This window comes from Cucumis sativus, chromosome 1 (genome assembly GCF_000004075.3).
Source record: "Cucumis sativus cultivar 9930 chromosome 1, Cucumber_9930_V3, whole genome shotgun sequence".
NCBI classification, from domain to species: domain Eukaryota; kingdom Viridiplantae; phylum Streptophyta; class Magnoliopsida; order Cucurbitales; family Cucurbitaceae; genus Cucumis; species Cucumis sativus.
This window is the reverse complement of record NC_026655.2, coordinates 22,335,171-22,362,119: the sequence shown is the minus strand read 5'-3', so window position 1 is coordinate 22,362,119 and position 26,949 is coordinate 22,335,171. Positions and strand designations below refer to the sequence as shown.

The window sequence follows — 26,949 nt, the reverse complement described above, 5'->3', positions numbered from 1 at the left end:
ATAACTACTCTAAAATTCTAGATTTAACCTTAATGGTTGGTTTTGTAGCTAGATTTTGAAACCAAAGGCAAGCAAAATAGTACAAGAACAACAAAAGAAGAAGGGCCTAGTCGACCTCGACCACAGTCAAAGTCAAGCCCATGATAAAACTCCAAAAGCCAAAGGTCCAACATAAGTCAGGCCTTAGAGGGATGAAATTAACCATAAAGCGTGTCTGGCAAGAATAATGTTCGGATGATTGACCTCGACCTAAGTAAAACTCAATATAGCCAGGCTTTAAGGGATGAAACCCCTAGCATGCTTAGCAAGGATGTTGGGTCGGTCGGCCTCAATCCAAAGAAGAGATCTGAATGCAAGTTGTCCAATGTAGAGCCCTAATAAAATACAAATAAGAAATAAATGACAAATTAGGCTTAAGGAATTAAAATGGTCAATTGAGACTCTTAAGATAAAATAGTTTGATTGGTCTCGAATAGAAATGAACACTATTTAACGACCAAAGCACAATATGACCTATTCAAGGTGATGGTATGAGTTGAAAGCCTCTTCGACTGGCCCTCGAGCAATATCGAGTCAGGTTGAGGTCGAGGTCAAACATATCTCCATTTGGCACTCCCTAACCCAGTTTAAGAGATCATAATCCATCTTACTTAGGATTAGGAAACTCGTATCCTAATCTTAGTTGGACAAAAATCAAAAGACCATGCATTTGATAACACTTATATAGCATGCATTGATGATAGAATTTGATGATTAAGAAGCAGAAATTGAAAGATACAAAATTAGGGTAAAAGTAATTTAATAAATGTGTAAAAGAAAGAAGAAGACAAAGAAAGGGAAATTTGAAAAATTGATGTCCGTTTGTGTCCAATAGATTCTAATAAAACAGGGGGCGCCCAATTCCTAACCATGCCAACCTGTCTTTCTCAATAAAAGTGATAATTACAACGCTGTGGACTCTACACATAGACATAACTAAATAATACATACCCACATAACTATACATATTTTGTTACTCCATATATTTTACGTTTACATTTTCTTTTATTTAAGCTCTCTCTCAATTTAATTCACAACACCCATCCCTTTAGCAACTTTTTATTTCTCGTTTTTTATTAAAAATTAAGTCTATACACACTAGTTCTGCCTACAATTTTCTTCCTTTGTCATCTACATTCTATCGGTAGCTTTTTTATAAAAAGAATAATACTAAAATAAATAGCTTTCAAAAAAATTGATTTTGGTTTGGAATTTCGTTAATAATTCAACTATTATGTTTAAGAATGTAAATAATTGTAATACATAGAAAGAAAATTAAATATGATTAAAGTTATAAAGTAAAAACAAAAAATGAGATAATGATTAGCATATTAAGATTAAGAGTCTGTTTGGATTGAATTAATATCAAAATGTTTTTTAATAATACATTTTATTTTAAACATTTTTTTGGAATTGAGTTTAAAAATTAAACACTTAATGTTTAGTTAGACTTTTTTATAAGTATTGATATGTCAATTTGGTCTTTAAAGATTTTCTCAAAATAGATTATCTTATAAATGAAATTTTTAAAAATACATTATTTTAATTTGCTACCGTGTTTTTTAAAATAGTTTATTTTATAAAATTAAATACTTTTATAATCTCAACCAAACAGACGGTGAACTTTATTTTACATAATATTTTTTTTCCTTTAATATTAATATCTACTAATTAATTTATAATAATTAATTATGTTTTAATATTTTATCACTTTAAAATTATATTTAAATTTTGCTTTTGTAATTGGTTCAAGTTAATTAAAATAAAAAACTGAAAGTGAGTTTTTAGTAAAAGAAAATTTGAAATCTAGAGAACAAATTAAAAATAATAATCAAATTTTGGAGGTGAAATTGTAGACATATGTACTAAATTTAAATTAAAATCAAAACTTAACGTACTAAATTTAAATTAAAATCAAAACATAACGGAGAGTAACATTTTGAAATTTAAATGTTAAATCAAAATTATACGCGTGCCAACACAATGTTTTACTTAAATTAAAAAATGGACATTTTTAAATGGTAATTTAATTGAATGTAATAAAATCCAAAAGTATTTGTAACAAAATAAGAATGGCTCATGAAATGGGCTTTTTTTTTTTTTTTTTTAATGTTTCAAGTTTTTCTTTGCGCTTTTGAATTTTGGGTATCTCTAATTTCTTCCGCCTTTACTTCACAACAATGTTCTTCTTCTCTTATTATTTTGTAATTTTTTTTTCTTTTATATTTTTTTTTGAAATCGTGATCATTCTTCTACAATTATTACTATTCCTTTTCATTATACTTATGTTATTATTATCTCTGTTTTCAATTAATCATGTATTGTTTTTTCAATGTGTTGTGGATAGAGATGAACTACATGATCATTTATTGTAGAGCTTTTTCAAAATCATCGTTTATTATGAACTATACAATCGTGTATCATGAACTTTTCAAAACCATCATTTATCATGAACTACTTGATCGTGTATCATGAACAAACTTGTATCATAAACTACACGATTGTGTATTATTTCCTACACGATCGCAAATCATGCTCATTTAAAATAAGAATTACATGTGCGCGTGTTATCGATTAATTGTGCATTGATTGAAGCATTTTTTGTATTTACCATTGTGGATCCGTTGACTTTTTCCATTTTCAAAATTATTCAATAAAATGTAAATATTTTGACACTTCGTTATATTAATTTTTTTTCAAAAATAACAAATTATTAAAACTATTTATAAAACATAACAAAATTCATCAAACTCTCCCTGTGTATATATATGATATGTTTTTGCAATGTTTTGTAAATAGGTTAATTTTTTTTTGTGCTGTTAAAAGAAATTACTCTTGAAAATAAAAGAGTTTATTTAAGAATTTTGCACTATTTTAATTTGGGTGGAAATGACTTTTTAATTAAGTTTCAGATTTAAGATTTTTTTACCGTAATTAAAAAATTAAAACAATTCAAATATATATTTGCTTTTTAAATCAAACAATATATGGAATTAATAAAGCAAAATACAACATTAGAATGAGTGAAAATTTTATTTTGATTGCTTTTTAAAAATCCAGGGTAGTCATTTTAAAAAAATAAAATTAACAGATGTTTAAGTATTAACTTCTAAATAAAAGGATTCAAAGACTTGGGAAAAAAATTCCACTTATTCATAACGGAAATTAAACAGAAATACTCTTAAAACTAAAAAAAAAATCAAATGTAAAAAAATGCTTTCACTAATTCAATTTCTACACCAAATTTGGTATTCAAAATAAAAACTAAATTCTTTAATTAAATCATAAAATTTCATGGCCTCTGGTAAAGTTTTTAAAATAAAAAATTATCCTGTACTTAAAAATAATAAATAGTCAATTAAAAGATGTATTGAGTTATTGACACACTCAACTATTAACAAACAACTTCATTCAAATATTCAATTCCTAAATATTTTTTTTGGGTACTTTCATTATTCTCTCTAGTTCTTATTAGAACTAATATACATTACTAAAGTACAAGTTCTATTCATTTATTTATTTGTATTGAAAAAGGGACAAGAGAAAGAAAACATTTTTTTGCATTTTTAAAAGTAGTAAAATATTTTAAAAAAGTTGTTAAGAATAGCAAATTTGATAAAATATTTACAAGCTATTAATAAAATTTTAAATTATATCAATAACAAACCTTTGATAACGAGTGATATATCTAAAAATTTTGCAATTGTTGATAAATATTTTAATTTATTTTACTATCTTTAAAAATGTGAAAGTATTGACGTATTTGAGTTTTTTTTGTTGTATTTTATAAATAGTTTTAATATTTTGTTATCTACCGCAAATTTTATTGTTCTAATTCAATCGATGAAAGTTCAACTTAAAAAGTTGTTTTCTTAGTTCATGGATTGTTAAAACAAATTGTTGTTTTGTCCATTTGAGGACGCTTCTACTTCTAAATTGAGTCAGACTTAAAAATGGTGGCTATAGATTTACTGATGGCTATACACCAACCCTTATTTTGTTCTTAACGAAAAAAAGACAATAGATATGGAGATCAATGATTCTTGTAATGTTTGAATTAAGAAGATTGTATGATTGAATTGCGATGAAAAAATGAAAGCAAAGTAATTTGAAAGATAGGAAAGTAGATAAGAAATGTTTTAAAAAGAATGACTGACTGAGTTTTGGCCATATAATAATCATACAGACAATTTGTGTAGAGAGATTGAGTCGTCAGATTTCGTAAAAGATTAAAAAATTTAGAATGTACGAACGATTTTGCAGGTAGAGATTAGATTACACCGAGATGGCAGTAATCCCAACAGATATCTGATAGACATTTACCAATTTTGTCATTTACCTGTTGCTTCGTTAAATCCTTAATCACAAATCCCACGCAAGCTCAGCGACCTGTTCATGGTTGAGCCCCCATGGCCACTTTCCGCTCACTCAATCTTTTTCAAGTAAACCAAACATGCCTGCGATTCTTCAATTTCCATTCCCCTCCTCATTTGGGTCCTTTGGCCCTTTCCTTCCCCTCACCTCCCCAACTTTTCTCTCTCCATTCACACCCCCACTTTCCGTTTCTCTCTACTCCAATTTTCCCCTCCCCCACCTTCTCTTTGAGATTTCCCTCCAAAATCCGTCGGAAACATTGCCCAGTTTCCGCAGTTATGTTTTTTCCTGAAAATCCGGTGGTCTCCGACATCTGCGCCACCGCCTTGTCCAGTGGAGTCGCTTTATCTCTGCTTCAATTATGGGCGGAAACCGCGAAACGTGGGCTCGACCAGGTTCTATTCCTTTTGTTCACTGATTTTCCTTTTCTATTGTCTTGAGAAAATGGAAACGGTCTAAAATAGGAGTTTACAACTACAGGGTAAATGTTTTAGTTAATTATTATCCACTGGGGTTTTCTTGGAGTGCGTTTGAGTGTGGTTTTTGAATAAGTATTTAAGGAAAAAAAAGTGCTTAGTAACAGTTCGTTTGATCGTCTACTGCTGCTTTTGGACTCATAATGCTCTACTTTGTGGGGGTGTTCTTTTCCATAAGGCACTTCAAGAATTTTGACTGTTTTCAAAATTAGTTTTGTGTTGTTGATTTGAACTGCAAGTGCCTTGTTCACAGAAAAGATGCTTTTGGTTTCAAGCACTTTAAAACATAGCTTTAGTGGCCCATCCGAATCTAGATCAAGTGATGAAAAGCAACTATTATTATCCAAAAGCAATGATTCAACGACAGGATGTGGGATGGAGAGATCGAACTTTAGACTTCTAGTTGATAGTACAAGTATATGCCAATTGAACTATGCTTATGTTACCTCCTCTGACTCCTGTAATTCTTGAACTAAAAGAAATCATAATCTTAAATGTCTCCTGCGAGATCGGATTATAACATGACCGTAGTACGATATTTGTGCTGTTATACCATATGAAAATGATTGATTCAGTTCAACAAGGCTCATGTTCTATGTACATTGCTTATAAATAATCAATGTTATGCATTTTCTGACAATTGAAAATGCTTATCCGTGGAAATGTGAAAGCTTCAAATTGTGAAACAATTCTGATCTTTTATCAGAGGTGTGTACTTATCTATAATTGGTTCAGAAATTGAACAGGAAGCTTGTTCATATAAGCATTGGGCTTGCTTTCATGCTTTGTTGGCCTATGTTCAGGTGAACTTAGTTTTAAAAAATGTTAATTCTGACCCTTCTCCTACTCCTGTACTTGCACTTATATGCTTGAATCAAATGATGCTACTCCTTGTAGTTCTGGTTATCAAGGAGCAATACTTGCATCTCTAATTCCCGGTGCCAATGTAATGCGAATGCTCCTCTTGGGATTTGGGATATTGAAAGATGAGGCTACGTTAAAGTCAATGAGCAGATATGGAGACTACAGGTACAATTTTGTAAAGAACATAATCGAGTATACAGTTAACCAAATGAATGTTGAATCTTAGGAAAACTCTCTCCATTTGTTAGCTTCTTCTTCCATTCATTGTTTGCCATTGCAATTCTTTTTGGCTCAATTGTACATCATTTGATGTATTAACCCATGGTTGAAAATTAATAGATGACAGTATTTATTCAGTAGTAGTGCATGAAATGTTATCCTCCTGGAGAACTCAAAGAATAAGAGCCATTCATACAAATGTTGGACAATACTCACAAAAAAAAGCATAGCGCTCATTATTTGGTTCATTTATGCTTAATTTTCTAATTTGACCAGCATGTTTTTATCCATCAGGGAGCTTTTGAAGGGGCCTTTGTATTATGTTGCAACAATTACGTTTGTTTGTATTTTCTACTGGAGGACATCCCCCATTTCAATTGCTCTGATATGCAACTTATGTGCCGGAGATGGTACTTTTCACTTTTGTCTATCAACTTGTTAACTCTTTCCAACCACAAATTTAGAGCTTACCCTTAACAACCTTCACACTTCACTATTTCAGGGCTTGCTGATATTGTTGGAAGACGATTTGGAAGTGAAAAGATCTTTTACAATAAAAACAAGTCACTTGCTGGTAGTGTGGCAATGGCAACTGCTGGTTTTCTTGCATCTATTGGGTAAACTCTCTCTTCGCTTTGGATTTGAGTCATCAAGTATAACGAGTTACTGTGTTTGTGATCTTTCTGGGTTGGTTTAGTAAGTATTGTGATTTGTGAATGACAGATATATGTACTATTTCTCCTTGTTTGGGTATGTTGAGGCAAGCGTCGGAATGGCTATGAGATTCTTAATTGTGTCCCTTGCCTCAGCATTGGTGGAGTCTCTCCCCATAAGCACTGAGATTGACGACAACCTCACTGTTCCACTCACTTCGTTTCTGGTAGGGAGCCTAGTTTTTTAGACTTTTTTGAGCCAAAAAGATAAAGTTGCTACGTCTAGAAAGATGGGAAATGGGGATGTCGTTTTGCAATGTCACAAGGCACGGGGCGACAACTTGGCTTTTCACGATGTGATTGGACACAAGAAGATTTCTTACAAATCCTATTTGACATGTAGTTTTATTATGTTAACTTGAATAGATTCTACTGAACCAGCTGATATTAGACATTTATAATGAAATTCTATTGAAGCTATTGTTATGAAAATCCATGTGATTATGTTAAAGGGAATGCATTGTGTTGTGAAGTTCCAACGAAACAGTGATTGGAACTTCAATATGCAGAGAAGCTAAAATCAGCTTGAAGAAGAAGATGAAATCCGAGCTGCCTCATGGAAACGAATAAGATCGCCAAACAAAACAAAGAACAGAGAAAAACAAAAAAGTTAAATTTTTGCAATAAAAAAAATTTGAGTGCCATTTTATAATTATTACCATGGGGTAACTTTTAAAATAAAAATTGGAGTCCTAATTTCTCTAAGGTTGTAAATTTGAAGGGCTAAATTTAAGTATATAATTTTGTAGGTTTAATTTAATACAAACACTAATTGCAAAAAACTCTTAAATATGGTAGTAATCGGAATACTCTCGAACTTATAAAAGCTGCATAGATTACTACATATTTCCATTTTCTTCTCCAACTTTGAGTACAACAATTTGGGTGAAACATGTTTATTGTGCCCTAAAGCTGTATTTTTCATATCCATGGCATAGTAATAATCTCCCTAAATTTGGGGATTTAAATCCTCACTTCTATTAAAGCCAAAGAAAAAATTAATAATAATTAAATATATTATGGTTGATTATATCGCAAGGTTGCTTAGGAAATACTATCAATGACATTAAATATAGTATAAAAATATATTTATTAAGATGAATACACGAGTGGAGTGGTTGCACAAATGGTTCTTTGTATTTTAAGTCAATTTCATTGTTTATCTCTAAAGTTAACGACCACTCTCAAATAGATGATGAGATCGTAGGAAAATTCAAATTTTATAGTCGAAACAAAACATTTACATGGTTCACTGACAATGTACATAGTTCTAGTTGGATCCACAAGACAATTGGAATATAATTTTATTAGAGAGAATGTTATAAAATACAAAATAATTGGCAAGGTTCCCAACTTGGTCATTTGAATTGTCATATAATAGGTCAAGGCATTCCAACAAATCTCCACCTTTGGCTTAAATTCTTTCACAAATAACGGATATACTAAATGAAAGATTAAAATATCCGTAGATATGCCGATACGTCCGTAAATTCAAGTGTTTAAAGTCGATACTCAATTTTTCACAAATATTTCCAACATCTTTATACACGTACATAAAACACAAAGTATGACATCTATTCACTCCAAATAAATAGTATTTAACTTAGATTGAGAGTAGAAACAAGATAACTATTGATCTAAACAAACTGAAATCTCAATATCGAAACTAGTATCAAAACTTTAGTCATTGCAAGATGTAACATAAGACACATTGGTAGACGAACCTATACATCTCATTCATATTTTAGAGAGTCTCAACACATATATCAAATACATTAATGAAATTGGATGTAATGTGTAACCTTGTTAGTTTGCCAAGTGACGTTGGTTGGCTGCTTCGAGATCATGTGAGTTAAAAGGATTCTGATTGGTATTTAACTCCACTAATGTGCGTAATATTTGGGTCGGCGTTGACACCTTCAAGAGTGATTCATAATCAAATTGCTTTGAAAAGTATATATTAAAATTTAATTTCAATTCTCTGATTCCAACAACATCCGTTGTCGTCCAGCGGTTAGGATATCTGGCTTTCACCCAGGAGACCCGGGTTCGATTCCCGGCAACGGAATTCCTTTTTCCATCTTATTATTTTGTTTTTGTAAAATTATTATTTTTAACATATTTTCGATGCCCTCTTCTTTCTCGATGAAACTTCCCTCTTTCTGCAATCTTCTCCAGTCCTACTGTGTTTGGATTTGTACGCTCTCTCCATTTTTGCTTCGACTTCAACTTCATACAAGTACGTACGCCTAAACCTTTCTACATTTTTCAATTTTCCTCATTGATTTTGCCAATATTACGAACGTTTTTCCAGTAAAACAATTTCCAGAAATGTTGCGTTTGATGCCAGTTTGCAATATTTAGAATGTTAGAAGATTTCTTTTCTTTTTTTGTATTTTGTTTGATCGGTTAGTTTTACAAGTTTGATTCATTTCAGAATGTGTAAATCCTCTCGTTAGTCTATTATTCAACTTCTGTTTTTGATGATCCTTGAAATTGGATTTATTTTTTTTACTGTGTTGCTTTAAACTTGTTCAGTCGTTGTGTTTAATGACATTTGTTCTGGTTATTATGTTTCTAGGCTTATATTGAAACTCCTCCTGCTTCTAGATCCATGTCAATGCCTAATGAGGACAATGCATCTTCACAAACTCAGGTAGCTTTTCCCTTTATGTTTCTTTTTCATTTTCTTGTTTGCATTTAGCACCTCAGTATATGAATAATGGGAAATGACGGTAAAACCTATAATTGCTTTGTTTACGGTGAAGAATGAAAACTTGAATTAGTTGTATGGACTATGCGTGTTACAAGAGAAAAAATGGCATTATAATATTGATGTGCCTCAAAGTATTTCTAACCGCTGAAATCCGTTGGTTTCTTGAATTAGTTACTTCAGGAAAGAATGAACAATGGGACTATACCACTGTTATAAAACGGTTTACAAGCCAAATGGTCTAACTTGCTTAACTTTCAAGCTATTAAATAATCCTTACCTTATCAATCCAACTGGTTACTTGCCACAACGAAACTACTTAATCAGTGAGCTTTCTTTCACAGACTTCCCCCCCTCAGTTTAATGATACTCAACCAGATTGTTCCCCTGAAATTGGATTTTTATTTTTCTGTGAGATTTGTTGCAGTAAGTTTTCTTTATTGTCACTGGTATGTGCTAGAAATAGAATTGTAAAAAAATATTAAGTCATGTGTGTACAATATATGATATTTCTACCTGGATTATCAAGAAGGTTAAGATGCATCTAGCTGGTTCTTTTGAAAGGATCTTTAGCAATGGTCTGTCAGCACCAATGTTTTGAAAGTGTAAGGCGTCTCAAGCTTGTCCTCTTAAAGAGGCTAGGGATAAGCCGCAAGTTGAGACATTTGGTTCAATTTTAATAACAATTACACAAATACTAAATTTGTACATTCACATATATATAGTGTGGTAAGAAACCAACTTTTCGTTGAGAAAAATAGAAAATTATAAGGGCATACAACAAACAAACCCGAACAAAAGAGTCTTGAAGAAAAAAATTACAGGAAAGAACTCCAATCCAAAGAAGAAGAAAAAGAAGACAATGGTCATAATTACCAAGAGGTCTTGTAACTGAGGCCTAAAGGGAGATATTAAACCTAGTAGCCATCTCCCAAGCCTCTCACTCGAATGCTCAACCTCTATAAAGTCACAAGTGACCACTTAAATAAAACATAATAGTCATATAAGTACAAAAAAGATCACTCCGGTAAATGGACACTTTATTGAAAATTTTGACAGGTTATTCTCAATGCAACGACTATCATCACTAAGCCTAGGTTGCAAAGATAGCAATAGCCAATACAGCTCATGTATAAACATAATATCATTACATAAAAACTTATATCTTTCGTAATAACGGCCTAATGGGGCAAATTGATATCATTCGTCTGATTGATACATGGGACATAAAGACTTCAACATTTAGTGTGTTTGGCGTAGAGACATAAGGCCTCTTATGCTTCAAAGAAGGTGTAAGTTTCAAGGCTTAGTCTTAGTATGGGTAATGGTCAAACATGTCATGGAAACTCAAGAAGTATAGTCGTATTAGTTTTCAATTTTTGATTTCCTTATTAGAAGACACATAGCTAACTGGTATTTCTTTTCCTCATATTTGCAGCTTTCATCTAATTTGTTTGGGGATCTCCTGGATTCCGTGATTGTTGATATTGCATCGGAATGCCATCGAATAGCAAGGTTAGGTCTTGATCGTAACTTAGAAGAGGAAGAAGAAGAATTAAGACTTTCAGCACAAGCACGAGTAAGAGTAGCAGATTCTAGCAATAGTAGTGAGGCAAACGGCAAATATGTAGTTGATATTTTTGGACAAACTCATCCATCTGTTGCCAACGAGATATTTGATTGCATGAATTGTGGTCGATCAATTATGGCTGGGAGATTTGCCCCTCATTTAGAGAAATGCATGGGAAGGGTAACTCTCTGCCCTGTAATTAATATATGTTTTTCAGAAACGTTCCGCTTCTTTTTTGTTAATCTCTTTTCACTTTGTCTCATCAACTGTCTACTCTACTATAGGGTAGAAAGGCTCGTCCCAAAGTAACAAGAAGTAGTACAGCGGCTCAGAGCCGGTATTCACGAGGCAATCCTGTTTCTGCATATTCCCCTTACCCCAATTCCACCAGCACGAATCGCTTACCTAATGGAACATCTAGTCTTGCAGGGGAGGAGTACTCAAATGGTACATCTGAAGACCCATGAACAGTGGAGCAATGGTTGAATGATTCCAATTTGAGAAAACATACTGTAATCTTAATATGCGCACAGGAATATAATGATATCTCCTGTCATGTTCAGTTTTTACATTACATGACTTCTTTGTATGAGTTATCATTACGTGGGAAAAAAATATATCATGTCTGGAATCTATACTATGAGTTCATTAATTTGAACTGTTCCAAATTTTGATGATGAAGATCTTGTACAGAAGTTCGAGGAAATGGAAGTTAAATGCAATTCTAATTTGGTGTCTTCAATTTCCATTATAAAATTGAGTGCAATTGGCCAATCAGGATGTTTTTTCGATGTGGGGTTCTATTTTTGTGGTTACCTAGTTAGAACATACATATTTTTTCCAAGTTCCAAATCTTGTAAAAATTGAGTAGTGGTTGAGGATGCTATCTCCTATTGTTTCAAACATTTCAATTTGCTTCCATAAAGCTTTAGTCCTTTTCATATTAGATCCTCTGAAAGGGGCCACAAAGATTTTAAAGGCAGTTAAACTCTTGCTTTGTTCATTTTCTGACAGTTCCTAAGATATTCAGCTCTTTTGCTAGAAATTCTATCAACAATTTTATGGAAGCAAATTGCAGGAAGGTGGTCCAAAAGGTTGCCAATCTATGCTCAGCCACTGGAAAACTAGAATGTTAGTTAAGTCTGCATCAGTGGTCTCCACGCTCCACTTTCATTTGCTCAAACATTTCAAGTATGATTGCAGGGACCATAGGGCAGTGCTTGGAAGCTTATGAGACCTGAATGGCTGATTTCTTCTATGAGCATATTGAACAAGAATTGTGCTCAGATACGTCTCTCTCACACAAACCCTTCTTTTTTCTGCCATATAATTGCTTTGAATTTCCGACTGCAATACTTCTCAATTCTTAGGTTAATATGAAAAGAAGTGTTAGATAATAGCTTCTTGAATTTGGCCATTAGTTTTTTAACCTTCTCGTGCACTTGTATATGAAAGCAAGTGAGGCTAGAGCCAATATTGCAAAAATTATTGAATGTTTTTGTTTCTAGTAAAATGTGGTTATTACTTTTATACTTTTTAGATAGAGGAATATATTGTAAAATATTTTTGGTTATGCTTCCAACTGTCATGAAGGTGGCGACTCTACTAAATAACCTTTTTCCAAAACAGGATCTCAAATAATGATTAATTTCTTTAATTCTTATAAACCACAAACATACCACTAATGAAGTGCAGGTGCTCCACTCAGCTATAATAAAGTAGTTTCTTTATAAGATTTGGAGAAAAAATACGCCCTACCTCTCTGTCCTCTCTCTCAAGCAGGAATAAACACATCATCAAACACCGAAGGTATGATTATTATCTTCATTTAATCATGATTAGAAACTTTATGAATTTCTTATAGTTGTTGCCACACATTCCCTTATTTGAAAAGGTTTATCATTATCACTAATAAAAAAGTGGGAGGTGAATTTCCTTCCTTGGCAGAAAGATACAGAATAATTCGTTACTCACTCTTTTCTACTTTTATTTCATTTTCTCCATTATATTATAGCCCCTATTCCTTCATATACTACTTTAGATACTTAGATGTCACTGGTGGTCCGATGGATCTCTGAAAAAATTTTAGTTAGAGGAATTAAATTAATAACTTACATGAAACTGATAAGCTTTTGTAAATTATAAACTATGTTACTTCTGAGAGTGTTGGGTTTGTGTATATTTTTGCAGATCATATCTATCTAAATATAAATGATTAATTAATTGGGGAGCAGTTTTTCTCCGGCCTTGAAAGCTCATGGTAACATAATTTCAAATATTTATAGTTTTCAACGTTATTTCTGATATTTATTTGCACCATAAACTATCTTAAATCCAATAACTGTTTTTTTTTTTTAAATATAGCATTATAGTTGTGGTGTGTGAATTTGAACTGTCAATTAATAACTAAGAGTACCAAGATTTTATCAGTTAAGTAATTGGTAGATACAATCAAATGAGATTAAGTTATAAATTTGGTCTGTATGGTTTGAAGAAAATTAGAATTTAGTCCCTACAATTTTGAAAGTTAGAATTTAGTGTTTATGGCTTGTTTAAACCATGTGAGTAGTTTCTTAAAAAAAAAAAAACCTTGTAAATGGTCTCTTATTTTATCAAACTATATAGACTAAATTCTAGCTATAAATCATAAGGACTAAATTCTAACATTTTCCAATTTATAAGGGACCACATTTGCAATTTAAACATCAAGTTGTTGGATCATCTTCATTTGATCTACCAAGTCTCATCTACTAAAGAAACGAAAAGATTATATTTATAATGTTGTGAATAATTTCATTTATGAAATGCATTCTTGACAAACAAGATGATTTGAAATCTATATGACCAAATTATAGAAGATTGTCTTTTTAGCTTTTAGGATTCCTCCTTGAATAACTCCCTATTTGAGTTAATTGATCCAATTTTTTAGACACATCATAATCCCAATCGAGTTTATGCCACTTTGTTTTTGGTTGACGAATATAACTACTTGGTTTCGTGTAGCTAGATCCTTTTGCTATATCAACTGATCTGATGGACATGAACTTGGAGCAAAACTAAAAAGACAAGATGAAATTATGCTTCAAAATTTCTTCGTCCCAGTCTGAATAGGACTCTGAGTATGATGTTTTTTTACTGCGGGAAAGAAAGAAAGAGGGTTGTAGCCAGGTGGAATAATTAAGAAAGGACCACCTTCAGGCTGATGATTGAGTTGTCCCGAAAAAGCAGAGAGAGATTGGTATTATTATTTTGAGTTGCAAAGGACACAGTGAAGGTGGCTCCTAATTAGGGAAATCTTTCAAGATTTTTTGTCACCGTTGTGAAAGTTACAACATAAAAGCTCCCACCACTCCATTTGACACGGATTTTCTAGATATAGACCTATCTGAACGATATTAAGACATGTTTGAAATGACCTCTCAAATGCTTAAAAAAGAATTTTAAGTGCTGAAATTTGTTTTAAGCATTTGAATAAATCATTTCAAACATGTCTTTACACATGACGTGGGGTTTAAAAGAAACCCTTCCATATGTCCTCCAACTCTTTTTAAAGGTGCATCTTCATTTTTTCAGCCCAATTTATTCTTTTCAACTCCATTGATACATCATTAGTTCTTTTGAGTATGTCGTGTGAACATAGATCATGACATCTTGAATAAGATAGTCATTACTCACTTGATACCCAAGTTTATTTGGAGTATATGAGTGTGAATTTCTTGAGCCTTGCATAAAAGCTTACTATGGTCCCCTTTTATACAGTACATTATCATTTAACAAAAACTTCACCCAAATGGAAGGACTCGTGTTTGATGGGTTTGAATATGGTTAAGATAGAAGGGAATCAAAATAGATCTTTATCATTAGAATAAAACCAAAATCATGTAAGTCATAGTTTTTCTTATTAGTGACAAGAACAAAAATCAACCCATTATTGGAAGTGTGTACATGTTGGTATGTACATAAAAGATAGAAAGTTTATAATTTATATGTTGGATTTTGGTTTAGTTTGTGATTTGTGATTAACTAAAGTAAGTTTGGGATTTATTAATATTGATATGATTTTGATCATCATACCTCTCTTGGGTCTACAAAAAGGGCTGGTCTTGTAGTTGGTGGGGTTTTTGTCAACTCATGTAGGCTATTTCTTGCTTCTTTCTTCAATGCCTTTATGCACCACAAGTCTTCAGGGCATGACAGCAATTTCCAATGTGGAATCTCTTCTCTTAGAGAGTCTTCTCCTCCAATCTCTGTTACTATTACTTTACAGTCCCTTGCTGCAGCCGCCATGTTGTGTACGTATTGGCACAACGCTCTCACCAGCTTCCCTGTCCCCGTCCCCTCCCGATGAACCCCATACATGAAATAGAATCCAAATGGCTCATAGAAATCGGGTATTGATGGCAACTTTAGACATGGGAAGATCTTGTCTATCACCTTGGAGCTCTCTGTATATATCAAACATGACAATGGTGCCTTCCCCAATCGTAGCTTGAACACCTTGTGAAAAAAATTAATGAAATGATTAAATATACTGTAACCTATCAGTCTAAGAAGCAAGCTTCTTGTGTTGATAGTCGTAGTTTAACACTCACCTCTCCACTGTTCCATACACTCAGCATTGCCCAGCTCTTCGGTATTGTTATCTCCGACTTGCTACCGTTCGTTTCAAATTTGGTGGAGGAGACATCGTCATCTTTGTAGTAAGCAACCCATGTGCCAAGGCTTAGCTTGTGTTTGAGCACATGATCAATGTCATGGGGGAAAAACTCAGTAGAGGCCATGAATTTTCGGTAGAGAAACTCCGCAACGTCTACTTTTAGGCGAGCAATCTGGATGTTAGAAGGGAGTTGATATGATCGGTAATGTTTCACCGGGTTCACCAAAATTGCTGGAACTCTAAAGTTAGTGTATCCAAGCTTGTTAATGAACAACTTCACAGAGGCTTCATTGTCTTTCTCCGTCGCCATATAAGCATAATCTACATCATTAATCATAAACCACTCCTCAAGGCGTCGCACAAGGCTACAACCAATCCCTCGACGGCGAAACGACGGCGCAACACGAAGGCCTAAAACATACCCAACCTTAGCACGGTCTTTCGGCGCCTGATGAACAGTTACCACCTTTATAGAGCCTTGAATCACACCAACCAACTGGTTATCCACTTCGGCAACCTGAAGTAACGAGAAACTCAAGTCAATAGGTTTACGATATTATATATATAAAAGAAAAAAAAGAACACAAGAAAGGGAAGAAGGGGAAGTGGTGGGAAGGAAATACCAGCATCTTGTACAAGGGACTGTTTCTGATCCTACAAATGGGGTCACCCATAGTGTCTGTGAAGAGAAAAACTCTTTCAGATGGCCCTACCTCGCATCTTCTCTCTAGATCTTCCACTCTACCTCTATCTGCAGATTGCCCATCATAGCTTCTTATTATCAAAATTTCTTCTTCACATCCCATTTTTCCTTTGGAAAACTATATATATATATATATATATAATACTATATATCTATATCTATATCTATATCTATATCTATCTATATATATATATATATATAACTACTTCTCTCTAGCCATTATATGTATAAATACATTACAAGTTCAATCAACAACCCTTTAAAAAGACAATAGTGCTAACAGCTACCTTCCTAGCTCTCTCTTTTGTGCAAAAGAAAACAAAAAAGAAAAAAGAAAAAAAAAAGATCTAAAAAACCTTGAGGGGCTTGAAAATTTTTGAGTCTGATGATTTGCATTTTATACCCAAATTGGTGGGGTTCCATTTATGGGATCTTTTTTTTAAAAAAAAATGTTTATAGAAAAAGATAAAAACACACACACACACACACACATAGACACTTAGAGGGTGTTGAGACAAAGATATATTGTGTGGTTTTTGTTTGTAAGTTGTTTTTGCCATTTTTGATGTAATTTAATTAGATTATTACAACGTTAGGATAACCTCAGGCTCACGCCATAGAGCACACTCCATTCAGAATATGTTCTTCTTTGTGTCTATTATTCATTGGTTCATAAATTAACCTTAATTTTATTTTTATGTCACTTTCTAATATTTTTTTAAATTTTAATTTCATCATGTATATAGTACGGATAATTTTGCTTAAAAGTCCTTCTATTGCTCGTGTGGATGTAATATAAACTAGTTATAAGAATCTAATCATAGATTTTTTAACCAATTTTTTTTTATAGGTTTCTTTTGGCAATGGCTTTTGGATCCATCTTTCCTTTGTCGCCACTTGCCGGCAGGGAAAAAGGAAAAGAAAAAAATAATAATAATATCTCTTCCTATCTTGGCCTAAAATTTAGTGCATGATTTTTTTTTTTTTTTTTTTGCATAAAGTAAAGTGGTTGTCGATTATGTTGTTATATTTGTTGGTTTGTTTTGTTTTATTAACACCCTTTCGTTAATTAGGTAAATATCATTTCTAGGGTTCCAGGGGTTTTGTTTCTAAATTTTGATCTTAAACCAACGTGAGTATTTACCTCATGATAATTGACATGTAATTATTTTAAGAAGTTAAAAGTTTGAATTTTTATACTTTGATCTTAAACTTCTGATTATATAAACTTCTATTTTATCTTTTGGTAAAAGTGATCGTACTCTAGTTTATTATTATAATACCGAATCAATTAAAATCATTCTTGTCATAGGAATGTTTTATCGATAATAGAAACAATTAAGTACAACTGAACTTCAAATGATACAAAGTGTAAGGCGAAGTTAAAAGTGTCTTTTGAAATTTGAGAAAACTAGGTAAAATATAAATTCAATTTTAATTTTTTAAAAGAAAAGTTAGAAACATGGTAATTATTAGTATACGGACATATGAATTAACATATTTAAACAAACATATTTAAACAATCTACAATGGATGGAGGGTGAAGTCCCTATCTTGGATTTTGTTTGTATGTATGAACATGGGTGGTGAGGCTTTAATTAGGTGGTCCTCTCTCTCTCTCTCTCTCCTTTTATACACAATAAAATTAGATTCGAAAATGAAAGTGAAGCCCCACTAAAAAACCCATGCCTATATGTATATATCTTTTAAATTTCTTGTGTTATAATATATATATGTGTGTGTATATATATATATAGATTTGTGTGGTAAATATTATTATTGAGACAAATATACTCTTTGTAGGGCTTTTAGAGCGTGCATACATCTTTTCATCTAAACGCACATGCGACAAACAAGTAATTATCATGCAATCCATTATGCTTTATATATTATAACACACCTCAATTACCCAATAAATATTATACATATAATATATACTGTGTGTGTGTGCAAATATATATTAGGATAAACACATGAAAAAATATGCAACATTTATTCTCTCATCCAAACTTTGGCTCAACCTTATAATTGAATGTTTGATGTCGTGAGTATATTTATAAAAAAAAAACAAGTAAATTAAGAATCGATTTGAATTGACTTGACTTGAGTTTTTTCTCAAGAAAAACTCAATCATCCATATAATTAAGTTGGATTGAATTTATTTGTATTTATAAAAATCTATTTTAATTTTCTTTAGTTTCTCTCGTTTTGGCTGCTAAAAAAAATATGATATATATATTTGGATGTAGCAAAAAGATGTATTGAATTGTCTCATTCTTACCATGAACCCTAGCTATAGCTGCCTTTACCATCTTTCCACAAAGTCAACTAATGAGTTGTTATATATCAAAAGAATTTGGCCACCTCTTTGTTTAGGATCATTTATACACAATATAAGATATCCTTTGGCCTATGAGATCCTTTGTTTTCTCCTTTTAGTATCTAATCTTTATCTACATGTATATCTAGATATGTAGCTTTACTACATTTTATTCGATTTTTCTTTTACCTAAAATTTATGTACGTCAAACAAACTTATTGCCCTGAGAAAAAACATGTAATCAACTCGATTTTCTTACAAGAATAAACTAATTTATTGCAACAACAACATATATAGGTACAAATCTTTAACATTGGTCAACAATATAAATAGATGGTCTAAATAGTTGAGTAATACCCAAGTTTTATTTTACACCAAAAACAAATCTACCATACTATTAACAGATATAACATAATGCACGTAAATTTGAACTTTGAGTATTTTTTTTTTTTTGAAGTATTTGAATAGAAATTTAAACTTTCAATCTCACAAGAAATATTACAAGCTAATTAATTACTATTAAGATATGCTTATTATTTTGACTAATTACCTTAAATGATGTCTCAATAATAAAAAGCTACACCCAATTTGGATAAAATTGGGAGTAACTAGTTAGTATATTGATTTTATTTGGTTTCAATAATGATGCCTATTTTTATATATGTTAATCATGTAGGGCACACATTAATTAATAAAGGAGATTTTAATCACATTGACTTTAATTAGAAAGAAAAATTCGTTAATTTTCTTATAATTAACCTCCAAGGATGAATTAATTAGTTACCTCTTTAATTTTTTGATCCCAAGTGGTTGACAAAAATGTTGATAAAACCCTTAGACTTCAATTTCAAAGTCTCATTCTTATTATGACCTTTGTCCCCAAAATTTATCTTTCTTAGTTGACTCCAAGATAAAGACATTTTATTAGGATAAACTTCAACCCAATTAAAACTTGCCTACATATAACAATTTCTCATTTTACTTCCCATCTCTAATATTTACTCAAATTCAATTATATTAATTAACACATATATAATATATTATAATAATAATAATCTTTGTCCAAAAATAAATAAATTAACTAGCTATCTAGTGTGTGTATATATATAGTTTTCATATCATTGGGTAAAATAGTTGAATTGTTAAAGCTATTTTCAAATATAGCAAAATAAATTAAGATATTTTGTTCATTTAAAAAAGTTTTTTCAAAAATAGAAAAAAATTTACAAACTATGAAACAAAATCAGTAAAAGAAAAAAGTTCATTTTTCTATGAAGATTAAATATTTTGTGAAAGGTTCTATTCTTTACCATTTTTTAAAAACTCTATAACATCTCCATTTAAATTTTCTTAATTAAAATGATATTTGTAAGAAGGCAAAATTAGGTAAACTCTTATAAAAATTTATGACTAAATTTTGTAAATAAAATAGATATATATATAATTAGATAATAATCCTTTAAAGTTTACTCGTTCTAATATAAATTTGTTAGTGAGTTTAACAATGTATCGTATATATTACGATAAAAAGATTTGAAAACATCTCCCATTCTTATTTAAACTACATATTTAAATTAGTTGATGAAGTTGTATACACTAAATAAATATCAACAAATTTTTTAAATATAATAAAATAGTATTAACAAAATTTCATATTTTATCAACTTTATCATTTACTAGCGTTTTTTTTTTTTAAAAAAAAATCAATAACCAACTCTTTGAAATTTTTAATAAGTAAATTAAAAAGTAGTTTTGAGTGGAGTTGCATATCAATATATGTATGATTGGTACATTATCTATGTAAAAAAGAAGAACTAATTTAATTATATATAGTTGTTTTAAATTAAAAGAAAAGAAAAGAAAAAAACATAAAAGCAGAGAAAGAGAAACTTAGTAGGAAACAGTAAAACCACAAACTTATGTCACTGAATTAATTAAATGAATTTGAAGTTAATCATTTCATTTCACTTACAAATAACACACTTAACCATTAGTAATAAGAAGTAACCCCACTATCTAATCCCATCACTATCATTCCTTTTTCCCCTTTCTTTTTTCTCATTCCATTTTCTCTTTTCTCTTTTCTCTTTTTTCATTTGTCGGCCAAACTATTCTATTTTATAAAATACTAATTATATACTTCCTATGCTTTAATTTCAAAAATATCTTTTCAATATCGTCACACTCTTTTTAGACTTTTTGAAATTATTGTTAAATGATTTTGGATATATAGTTTTGAAATGTTTATAAAAAATGAGAAGCTTGCAAATACTTGTTGAATAATAAACAATGTTTAGGGGTGTGTGTATACTGTGTATATATAATTTAGCAATGGGTTCTTAATTCTAATTTGACAAGATCTCATCGATCAATCCTATCATAATTACCTGGAAAGAGGCGCAAATTCCAATATCGTCTTCCATTCCCCAATCACAAACTATACACGTGGAAAAGACTCTCTTCCTCACCCCCACGAGTCTGGTTTGTGGCTCAACCCCACCATCACCACCACTAAAAACCCTCAACAGATTCATTTTCCTCTTTGCTTTCTCCTTTTCTTCTTCTCCCACCAAAATAATACTTTTTTTTTTTTTAAGAAAAAACATCTTTTTACTCAAGAGAAAAAGGAAAAAAAAAAAAAAAAAGGGAAAGAATGTTCTTTATATTTTTTAAAATTAAAAGCTAGAACACATGGAGTTTAGTTGCCCAAAAGAATATATTAATATTTTTATTATTAGTAGAAAAAAAAATTAGATTTAAAAAAAAAAAGAAAAAGAAAAAAAGAATTGTGTGTCTAGGAAGAATATAATTGCATGCATAATAATGGTGTGTGTGGGCTTTATGCAATGGGGAGGGAGGGGGAGAGTTATGAGTATTTGGAGAAAGCACTTTCAATTGTTTTCCAATATAATGACTTGGGGGGTTTTAGGGACCCATTTGAAACCCAACTTTTTCTCAAGGGTTCGATTGCAATTTGGGAAAGGATCTTTCTTTGCCACCAAACAATATAATGTCTTATGATTTTGTTTGGACCAAAATTTAAATTACTCAAAATCACTTTCATAATCATTTGATGTGTTGTCTAATTCCTATCCCAAACACGCCCCTTCGTGGATGCCACACCCCCCATGCTTATGCTCCAATTATATCATCTCAATAATACTCATCTTCTTCTTATTATTAATTATGTACTCTCGACCAAGAGATTAATTGTAAGGTTTAGTACTACACTCATGCGATTTCTTATTGAAATATTACAAGTATAGTTGTTCAACATTGAAATAAATTTTAGATAGGAAAGTAATGGATTTCTCGTATGAGTCATGTCGATCATCTTAATTAAAAACACTTTAAACTTGAGTGCACTAACTCTTAATTTGAGAGTAGGAAAGGAGTGAGAAGTGTATAAAAGCTTTGAGAATTAAAGTGCTCTTGTAATTGAGATCAATGAGAGAATTATTCTATGTGATTGTAACAATTTTTCACATAGTGAGTTTCGTTTTAGTGGGTCAGGGTTTTTCTTCAAGTGGAGAGTTTTTCATGTAAATTCTTTATGTTTTCAGTTTTATTGTTTTCTTTTAACCTCTTTTAATTTCTTTGTTTATTTCTTGTGGTAGAAGTGAGAGGTTTTTTCCCAACATTTTTTACTCTCAAACGAAAGAATATAAAGGAGAATTTAACTAAGGTAACACACCAAAACCTAAAGTGTTTTATGGTTGGGACGATTTAAAATGAAAGAGATAGACTCTTTTTTAATTATAATGTTTGGAGATAATCTCTTCTTTTAACCGTTCTGATCTTCCACCACACACCTTGCATAATCACAAGACAATGCTCAAGTGCAAACTTATGGAACCGCTAACATCATACTCTCCATCATGATAAAGTGAACATGTCATAAGTATGAATTCTTTCTTCTTCAAAAGAAGTCACTATTTCCCTTTACGAGAAATATAATGTTAACATATGATCCAGAGCCTTTTGACTACTCTACTCTATCTTTTATGTGTCCATATTGTTAGCATTTCCAACATATCATTTCTTAGCTTTTACTCAAAGACTTTCTCCTGTTTTGAACTTCCACTAGAATCACTTATCTACTAACACACTAGACCACCATCACTCTCTAACTCTTAAGAACAACTGTTGTTCGTTATTTTCTTCAAGTCCCTTAGTGTAATACAAATTGTATATTAGCACATACTTTACTAGCACTTGTGATAGCTCTCTAAACGAGCTATTTATTACCATTTAAATCGGTTATTTCCTAGAGATATAATGGTTTATTTAGTGTAATTTTGACAGAAAAACAAGCAACGAGATCCTTGAGACGTTTTATATGCAATTCACGTCAAAATGGTGTAGAAAAGGAAGCATAATTCTAAAGTCGAGAACCCATTTTATAGGGCAAAATAAAGTCGTAAAAGGGGATGGAGATTCTAGAGGACAGTCAACCACCATGTATTAATCTTATCTAATTAGGACTTTACTAGGATTGTAACTCATGGGTTCATAAATTTTCTCTTTAGTTTATGTATGGGATCGATAAGGTATAATTGTATTTAGTTTTGTGAAAGCAAATCCCACGTAGTTTTGTGAGATTTTAATCATTTAATCTATGTTTTCTTTCAATGTTATGCTTATAATTTAAAATTATGTTACTAAATGGATTCACACTCCTCTTCCCAATGTATTTCTTAGCTAAACTATGTTAAGTTAGCACGTTTGTTTATGTTCGTCAATACTTGAAATCTTGCGATAGTTAGAATTTGTATACTAGAACGTGTAGTTTCATAGAATTAGAAAAAAATAAAAATATAACAAGTCTTAGACAATAATTTTCTTTTATTTGGAAAGTTTAAACACCAAAATAAATACTGTGAAAAAAAAACAAGAATTAAAATAGAGGTTTGAGAACAAAAAAATACTTGCAAACATGAAAATTTCTAAACTAAAACAATCTTTACACTTAACCATTAATGCTATATCTTTAGTTTCTTTTTTAAATTATGTTTTTTTCTTTTTAATGTATATTTTTAGCTAAATTTTAAAAAGTGATTTTTCTAAAAACAAAATTGAAAGTTAGTTTAGTTTTTAAAATCATTGGTAAAAATAGATAGAATAAAAGAAATTAGAATTTTAAAAGTACAAAACGTGTTTATAGACATAATTTTCAAAACTAAAATGTTTTAAAGACTGTGTATTTGAATGGTAGAATATTAGTTGGATGCTAATGAATTAGATGATAATATTTTTTAGGAGTTCCTAAAGGTACAAAGCAAAATAGAAAAGAGAGGAATAATGTTCAGTAGGTAATGATCTACCATTAAATTAAGCTTCTTTCCATAATCCTTTAAAACATTGTATATATCATTTAATTTAAAATAGAAGTATAAAGTGATCTGAGAGATTTTCTAAATCAACTTTTAAAAAATTCATAGACTAAAATTGTATATTAATTTAAAAACTAAAAAATTTAATTGAGTCTATTCTTATAAATATAGAGAATAAAAAAATACATTTGTAAAATGTAAGAACAAGTGCACGTATTCTTTCAAACTTTACTGAAAATGTAGTTTTCCTAAACTTAAATTAAATAAAAGAGGAAAGAATAAAGGAGTTGAATTTAATCTAATTATTTCTACTGCACATCAGATAAAGAAATTGTTTATATAAAAGAATCTATCAATTTAAATTCTAAATTTTTAAAAATCAAACTAGGATTATTTCAAAAACAATTGTTTAGTTTATAGTATGTATCTCCTCTTCCTATTCTTCTTCTTCTTATTATTTTGCTCTAATTTAAAAGCTTATAATTATATTTTTTATAAAAATTATAAAAAATAAAATTATCACCTAACATTTAAAAATATATCTTAATATAAATTTTTTTTATAATATACTTTTATAGTAAGATGGAGAATAGATGCAAATGAAAAAAAAATGAAAGAAAAGTAGAACGAAAAACTATTCTTAGATTGAAAACAATAGGGATTTATGGGATATAGTTTTTTAAAAGGTTAAATTTGAAAAGAAAAAGAAAATAATAGTGTTTAATATTTGGTGAGAGGAAATTTGTTAGTAATTTTGATATTATGTTATAAATAATTTAGTTAATTTGATCATAATTGAACAAATTTGTAATTTGTTTTGGAAAATGAATAATTTTGGTAAAAGCAGAAAAGAAAAATAAAAAATAATGAAAACGTTTTCTTAATTGCTTTTTAAAATATTTTTCAAAATAAATGTACAAAACACATAACATAGTTTGATTGTTTTCTTTATATACTTTTAAACCTAAAAACAAAAACAAAACTACCAACCAACCAAGCACCTTACCTTTTCTACGATAATTAAATCTCATTCATATTTATAGAATAAATTTCTATATTTAATTGTTCAACTCAAAAGAAACTTTTTTTTATGTATCTTTTATTAAAGAATGATTAACATGTAAAATGATTATTTGAATTATTATTAATCCTACCTCAGTTTACTAATCCTAATTTAAACTAAGCAATAAATTGTATGGAGTGAATTATTATTAGATATAAATAAAAGTGAGTCCTAGATCTCCCTTGATTATTTAAGTCTATCAAATAATACAAAAGAGGTATCTGATACAAACAAGTGTGGGACTGTTCTTCACATTAAAGGAAGGGTTAGGTGTCATTTGAGGGTATTAAGGCAGAAAAAGAAAAGACCTAAGTTTTTATGTTAAATATATGTGTGTGTGTGTGTGTATATATATATATATATTGAATAATAATGTGTGATATACATATAAGATTATGTCTGCCACTTATACTAAGTTAAATGGACAAAATGCCTTAGAACTTTATAAAGTAATAAGAGAGAAGGGAAAAGCTGCAAATGTGGAATAATATATATGTGGATTGGGAGAGGGGAGAGAGGATAAGGTACCCCATAATATATAACTTTACAATTATTTGACACCAACATAAATGCCCTTAAAATTAACTTTGGTGTCTCTAAAAAAAACTTCTTCATCCAAAATTATTAATTGTGTAAAGGATTTTTTGTTTTTGTTTTTGTTTGTCACATCAAATTAATCTCAACCATCAAATGTTGAACCAAATCATAGGACTTGTCTTTCATGAAGATCTTTGTCTATTGAGCATTTCATTACTATTCTCTACAAATTACTAACAATTATTATTATTATATCTTTTTTTTTTGTGAAGTTTCTAGGTTGGAGCCATGTGTTATTTGAATCATTTCTAACATCACCTATGATCTTATCTATTATTACTTATACCCACATTTTTATATCAATACTACCCATTCATTATGTGCAATGTGTCTGGTGCTATTAATCGAGCAAGTGTTAGAATCTTACGTATTTATGGATTAAATCACGTCAACTCCTGATGTTTTTTAAACCTAACTCTTGTTATATTCTCTCTTTTTCTCTCCCTACAATAATCCATGTATATGTTGCATTCTCGTTTTAATTATCTACAATAAGAAGCAGGTTTTTTCATGGTTAAAATATTTTTTGGAGTTTTTCGAGTCGATCGAATTCAAAAAGTAGAGCAATTATGTGGAACAAACCCAAAGAGCAATGATTCGTGGGACATACACGAAGAGATGATTAAAAGGGTCCACACAATGGTAAGAGCATGACATATGACATGTAAATAATTTGGGTTGGAATACTCTTATAAGGGTTTTTTGTTTTTTGAAAATGCTGAAATTATAGAGAATTATATATTTGGCAGACAATAACGATGTTTGTTTTGGAGGAATAATTTTGAAGATAATGAAAATACTTAGATATTTGTATTTTCAATTCTTTTAAAAATAATATAGCTTTCTTATTTTATTTGTCAGTTTTTTCTCACCAAAATAATGTATTAGTTTTGAGATATTTATAATAATATATTTTAATTTGATTTTTTAAATAAATAAAACAACTACAATATAATTAACAAAAGTGTATTACATAGCACAAAATATTTATTTTAATTAAAAAAAAACAAATATGAAATTTATATTTATATAAAAAAAGAATGTTAAAAAAAAAAAAAGTAAAAATCCAAAACTCTCCCGATATCCTCCGTAACGATTCTCAATAATCTTAAAATATAGAAACAAATATAGTAATCGAGATGCCTACCAACCATGAAAAGAAGGACCTCCAATTAGGAAAAGAGTTTGAGATTTATTGTGATGCCTCAACACAAAGGATTGGGCCAAATTTAGTTTTGACTTTAGATATTTCAAGGAGATTTTGGTGACCCATTTTCTTTTTGGGCTTTCCACACCAATCTCTATGAT

At 30.4% G+C, this 26,949-nt stretch overlaps 3 protein-coding genes, 1 long non-coding RNA gene and 1 other non-coding gene across 6 annotated transcripts; 3 read left to right on the top strand and 2 right to left on the bottom strand.

The window, feature by feature from the left end:
- Positions 1–22: 22 nt before the first annotated feature.
- LOC116401818 lies at positions 23–654 on the bottom strand. The gene is made up of 2 exons (XR_004214213.1): positions 514–654; positions 23–374 (listed from the first exon to the last, which is right to left on the bottom strand). It is a non-coding gene; the product is annotated as an uncharacterized LOC116401818 (long non-coding RNA).
- A 3,688-nt stretch (positions 655–4,342) lies between these two features.
- On the top strand, positions 4,343–7,136 carry LOC101220953 (farnesol kinase, chloroplastic). The gene is made up of 6 exons (XM_004153670.3): positions 4,343–4,808; positions 5,625–5,692; positions 5,787–5,918; positions 6,267–6,382; positions 6,475–6,589; positions 6,696–7,136. Exons 1-6 carry the CDS (start codon positions 4,449–4,451, stop codon positions 6,871–6,873), a joined length of 969 nt encoding a protein of 322 aa, XP_004153718.1. The 5' UTR covers positions 4,343–4,448; the 3' UTR covers positions 6,874–7,136.
- Positions 7,137–8,681: 1,545 nt separating this feature from the next.
- Positions 8,682–8,753, top strand: TRNAE-UUC. The gene has a single exon. It is a non-coding gene; the product is annotated as a tRNA-Glu (tRNA).
- A 24-nt stretch (positions 8,754–8,777) lies between these two features.
- Positions 8,778–11,710, top strand: LOC101221187 (SAGA-associated factor 11). 2 transcript variants are annotated; one of them, XM_004153671.3, is made up of 4 exons: positions 8,778–8,924; positions 9,267–9,341; positions 10,837–11,148; positions 11,253–11,710. In XM_004153671.3, exons 2-4 carry the CDS (start codon positions 9,300–9,302, stop codon positions 11,433–11,435), a joined length of 537 nt encoding a protein of 178 aa, XP_004153719.1. In that variant the 5' UTR covers positions 8,778–8,924; positions 9,267–9,299; the 3' UTR covers positions 11,436–11,710. The 2 variants fall into 2 exon arrangements, with proteins under 2 accessions (XP_004153719.1, XP_011658722.1); XM_011660420.2 differs by having other exon boundaries at positions 8,803–8,924; positions 9,296–9,341.
- Positions 11,711–14,806: 3,096 nt separating this feature from the next.
- LOC101222130 (probable N-acetyltransferase HLS1) lies at positions 14,807–16,704 on the bottom strand. The gene is made up of 3 exons (XM_011660409.2): positions 16,249–16,704; positions 15,561–16,142; positions 14,807–15,465 (listed from the first exon to the last, which is right to left on the bottom strand). Exons 1-3 carry the CDS (start codon positions 16,429–16,431, stop codon positions 15,037–15,039), a joined length of 1,194 nt encoding a protein of 397 aa, XP_011658711.1. The 5' UTR covers positions 16,432–16,704; the 3' UTR covers positions 14,807–15,036.
- Positions 16,705–26,949: the final 10,245 nt, after the last annotated feature.